The sequence below is a fragment of the Taurulus bubalis genome (assembly GCF_910589615.1).
Source record: "Taurulus bubalis genome assembly, chromosome: 1".
NCBI lineage: Eukaryota > Metazoa > Chordata > Actinopteri > Perciformes > Cottidae > Taurulus > Taurulus bubalis.
In genome coordinates, this window is record NC_136589.1 from 44,874,717 (window position 1) to 44,879,594 (window position 4,878).

Here is a 4,878-nt window from a genome sequence, read left to right on the forward strand (position 1 = left end):
TTTATTTGCAACATAGTCGTCGACAATATCTCGACGACGCAAGCCGCCTCCGCTGTCAAGGGCGTTCTCTGCTCGGTAAAGAAAGTGTCACCTCCTGCCTCCTCCTCACAACACAAATGAGCGCTGCCCACTCAGCACTATTCTACAAAGGTTTACATGAATTGTAATTGTTGAATTCTGGATGACTGTCATTTTCTTGGAGACGCACTGAACATCCGTAGCTTCACTTTTCAACATCTAACATGTAGACCAACACAATTTTGTGTTTATGGTTGTTTATGTTAATAAAGTAATATATGAACAGGTTGTTTATGTTAATAAAGTAATATATGAACAGGTTGTTTAGGTTAATAAAGTAATATATGAACCATGTTTATGTTAATAAAGTAATATATGAACCATGTGGAACACCCGTCCCATGTAGCTATATAATATTATCTGAATCGGCTCGGTGTTGTAGTACTATGGGCAGGGTCCTGGGTAGTTTTAAATATGATGGCGCTATTACCTGTTCTTATAAATTAATATTATGGTTCCTACAACCGCTACTCTCCAATTATGAAAACTGAATTAACTGGCGGTGCCTCCAATAGAATTTAGATAGTGAAATAAAAGGTCTGTGCCTCTTATTTAGTCCTTCAAACCGGGCCTGCTCGTTTAACTCTTTCCCTTTTTCGGTGGAGCATCTTTTAATCCTAATGAATGGCAAAGGCAGTAATTTGCGAAAACAAACCCATTCTGCTGAATTGTTAAGCCGTTTGACAACATGATTTGCTTTTGGACCACTTAATTTGTTCCTGTGCTCTGAATTCATTAGAGCTAATTGTCATCCTCCCTCTACATTTCCTGAAAAGCAGTTAATAAAACTCAAACGGACAAAACTGATACTCTGAAAGATTTTTATTCTTTTGGCAGTAAATCTATTTCTGAATTCAACGGCAACGTCTTTGGCTATTTTGAGAGAAACTATACAAACTAAAAATAACCCGCTACATCAGTTCAGGCCATTCATGCCATTAATGTCAGTTTATGCCGTGGCCGTTGAGCTCAACTGCTGCCCAGCTGGTGCGCTTCACCGCCAGACTTTTTCCTGCTGCTGGTGAGCTCGGAGTCCACCTCTCAAATCTCCCACCGTCCACGAACGCGTCCTCACATCTTCCTCGGACGTTTTTTGGGCCTCTGGTTGAAGACGGGGGAGGCGCTCATCATGGAGTCGGGCGAATGCGACGCGTAGCTGGTGTCTGACGCCACGCCCCCGGGAGAGGGGGCCGTGGCTCCCCCTGACTCGCTGATGGTGGACATGGGCCCCCCCTCCTCAAACACGTCCCCACCCAGGACGGCGTGGTGGTGCTGGTGCTGGCCAGCGCCCTGGCCCTCCTCGACATCCTGCGGCTCCATTTTTACCTGTGGCCACAGTGGGGAGTTGTTGGTCCCACCGGCACCTTTTAAAAGAAGAAAAGTAAAAGGTGATTTTCCTTTAAAAGAAGAAATAAATCGTCAAATATTACGAATAGGGCTGCACAATTAATCCAATGTTAATCGGGATTTGGGCATCCCACAATTAAATAATAATAAATAAATTGATGATCCCACAATTGCCTCGAATATTGATGTTTAAAATGCAAACCTGCTCACAGGTTCCTAAACTAACAGGCAGCCACTAGCCGGATGTCGAGATGTTAACTAGAGAAATGGGGCGGCTGTAGCTCATGGGGAGTGGTCGCTGAAACCAAAAGGTAGCTGGTTTGATCCCTGTCGAAGTGTCCTTGAGCAAGTTGCTCCCCGGGCGCTTCAGTGGAGAAATATTCCCCCACTGTGGGATTAATAAAGGATCATATATACAAAAAATTAAGCCAATTTAGAAGTGCCAAGAACCTGCAGTTCCACGAATGGCCACTTGAGGCTGGTTTTCAAGTGAGTCAATATCGAAATGTCTAATGCTGCGTTCACACTAAAAGCGTTGCGAATTTTGGCGCCTAAAAGGGGGCGTGGCTTATCTCCGTAAAAACAGTTACCATTTCCGCCATCCGCCACTGAAATAACCACTAGTTCTGCTTTATACTTGTTGAGGAAGTCCCACAAACGTCGGAACATCAAACGCCCCCGTGTCTGGGTTCATATTATTATCCGTAGCCGCACACAGCTTCGACTCCTCCAGCAAGAGTGTCTGAATGAAGCCGTTTCCCGCGCTACTTCGAGCGGACCAGCAGCAGTTTGATTCAGCCACGGCAGGACGGCGGAGCTTCTCAGCGGCGATTGGCTTTCGCAACTCGGCGTGACACTCACGTTTTCGCCATAGTTGGAAAGTTAATGAGGTGACTTTTTCGCAGCGCGCCATTCGCGTAGCCCGGCAGGAATGTGCGTTGTTCGCAACCATCCGTCTCTGCAGATTGACTTTGCGTGCAATCTACTCGCACAAAAAAAATTGGCGGCACTTTTGGTGTGAACGCAGCATAACTTTACACCCTGGGACAAAAACATACATTTTAATTGCGAAGCGGACGTTTTTCACACCACCGGGTGCCGTTAAGGTGGCGATGTTTATATGCAACATTTGTGGTCTCACCTGAGGTGTGAGGAGAATGGTCACCATCCAGGCCCGAAGCCAGCCTCTCACCGTGGGCCCCGAGGACCCCCATGGGCAGAGCTTGGTCCCCAGAGGCCAAGTCGGCCTCGGGCTCCTCCATAACGGGGAAGGAGATGTCACTCATGGGCTCCTCCTTGATCCGAGGGGGCTTGGAGTCCTCCAGAGCCTTCTCCGGGTTCACCAGTCGTTCATATTCCTCTGACAGATCCTTGCTCACCTGGAGGAGGGAAAATCTTGTATGACTCGTAGATAGAAAAGACATGCGAGAGCTAAGCCTACACGATCGAGTATTTTAACTCATCAGCATGAAACATGATCCAACACATTGTGAAAACAAGATCATTTAAGTTATATATCAGACACAAAGGGTCAGCTCTACTTTCTGCTCTCAGAGCTCGTCAATTATATATATTTAGAAGTCACATTGGCACCAGAGACAGTGCATCTCTCGGTTTCTTCCAAGCAGGTTGCAAGTTAACGTACGGTCCATTGTAATCACTTGTACAAAGTCCTTGATGCTTTCGGAGATGACTCAGCATTGGCAGCTTCCACTCACGTTCTCACGTTCTATCGTTTAACATAATTTGATCTGCTGACAGTTTTTCTAATTAATTGTTTAGTCGTCAAAATGTGACGACTCATCAAAAGCTTTCCAGAGCCGAGGACGACATTTCACAGCGTTTCCCCCAGGACGTTGGCTAGTAGGGTCACTCTTTATTTCAGCTGAGGCGGGACATCCCCACTATGAAATGCTGCCAAAAACCCTTTCTTCAAATGTCTTGTCTGAGCATCCAAAGTCCCAAATTCAATTTACAATGATCAAAATAAGCGAGAAATGTAGCAAACATTCTCACATTGAAGAAGCTGCAACAAGAGAATGGTTGATGTTTTTTGCATTATAAATGAACAATTAATTATTAAACTTGTCGAGGATTAATTTTCTGTAAATGGACTATTTGTACACTGCATAGCAATATGCTTCATGATGCATAGCAACCATAACTAAGTGTGTGGGCACTGAGAATACAATCCTGTATCATGGTATATGCCATTTCATATCTATATTTACTGACACAGGACACATTTTTTGTAAAATCAAATGACAAACTGGCAGGAATAACATAATTTAACACAGCTATGACAACAGCGCTGCTCATTGATTAGCAACATTGGCTACAATGACAGATTACAAGCACACATATGAAGATAGATAGCACTGCATAAAAAGTGAGCCAAGATCGTCTCACAGGGCAGATTGTCAAAAGGCGCAAACCCATGACCGGTTATGACCCATTCGTACCCTCACCTTCAGCATGTAGCTGTGATAGTCCTTGATCCGCACTTGCCAGAAGCGCTGCAGGGCGAGCACGCTGCCAATGCCCACCTCGTGGAACACTTGCTCCACCACGTCTGGGAAGGGACTCGCTCCGAGCCGGGCCTCGCGGTCCACCGCCACGCGCAGCATGCGGGCGACGCGCAGGTAATGCTCATGGACCAGGTCGGTCAGGGTCTCCAGCACGCTCTCCTGGGCAGACTCGAAACCGGCGTGGGCCAAGACAGTGGCCACTGACTGATAGAGGAGCGGCCGGCAGGAGGACCAACTCAGCTCCGTGACAGGCTCGCCTTTACCCCTTGTGATTGGAAAGAGCCAGAAGAGATGAATGATGACCGGTTGATAAATTATCTGAGGTCATAGCTGTGAAAATGCAATATTTATCTTGACTCAGATTAACTCACCTATAGAAGTCACTTTCAGGGTCACTGTGGCGGAGCATGAAGGGCTGCCGCGGGGCTTTGCTGTCCACGGGCAGCAAGTCGTCTGGCATCACAGGCGGGGTGGGAGGACGCAGGGGCAGGTTGGCTTCGGCCGCCTCCAGCTTGCTGGCGCTCTCGGAGGACGCCGAGCTCTGACCCTGGACCTGGGCCGCTGACAGGAGGCCACGGAGGCGGCGGGCATGCTGACACAGCTGCACGGTGTGGATGGTAAGGCTGCACGGCTCCGAGGGGATGTCCAACATGGTGGTGGGCCGCGGACGCTGGGCCGAGGGCTGGTGTAGGGGAGGGTCCTGCATCTCCACCGAGCGAAACTCGCGCTGGAGCAAGTCAAAGGAGCTGCGGCTCGGGGGAGCCCCCGCAGGCCCGGGGATCTCGCCCCAGTAGCGCATCATGGCGGGGATCACGGGCCGGAATCAGCTGAAAATTGGAACGGTGGAGAGGAAGCTGGATGGAGTGGGTAAAAACAACATGAATAAACATAATGACCACCTTCACCCAACTACATTTCTATTTGG

At 48.1% G+C, this 4,878-nt stretch overlaps 1 protein-coding gene across 1 annotated transcript in view; it reads right to left on the reverse strand.

Moving 5' to 3' along the window:
- Positions 1 to 899: 899 nt before the first annotated feature.
- Positions 900 to 4,878, reverse strand: part of supt7l (SPT7 like, STAGA complex subunit gamma) — a 5,365-nt gene continuing 1,386 nt past the window's right edge. Inside the window, exons 2-5 of the mRNA XM_079229821.1 lie at positions 4,325 to 4,807; positions 3,894 to 4,218; positions 2,567 to 2,804; positions 900 to 1,442 (exon numbers count right to left, since the gene is read on the reverse strand). Of these exons, the coding sequence (XP_079085947.1) occupies positions 1,150 to 1,442; positions 2,567 to 2,804; positions 3,894 to 4,218; positions 4,325 to 4,755 (1,287 nt within the window). The 5' untranslated portion in view covers positions 4,756 to 4,807 and the 3' untranslated portion in view covers positions 900 to 1,149. The remainder of the gene's footprint in view (positions 1,443 to 2,566; positions 2,805 to 3,893; positions 4,219 to 4,324; positions 4,808 to 4,878) is intronic.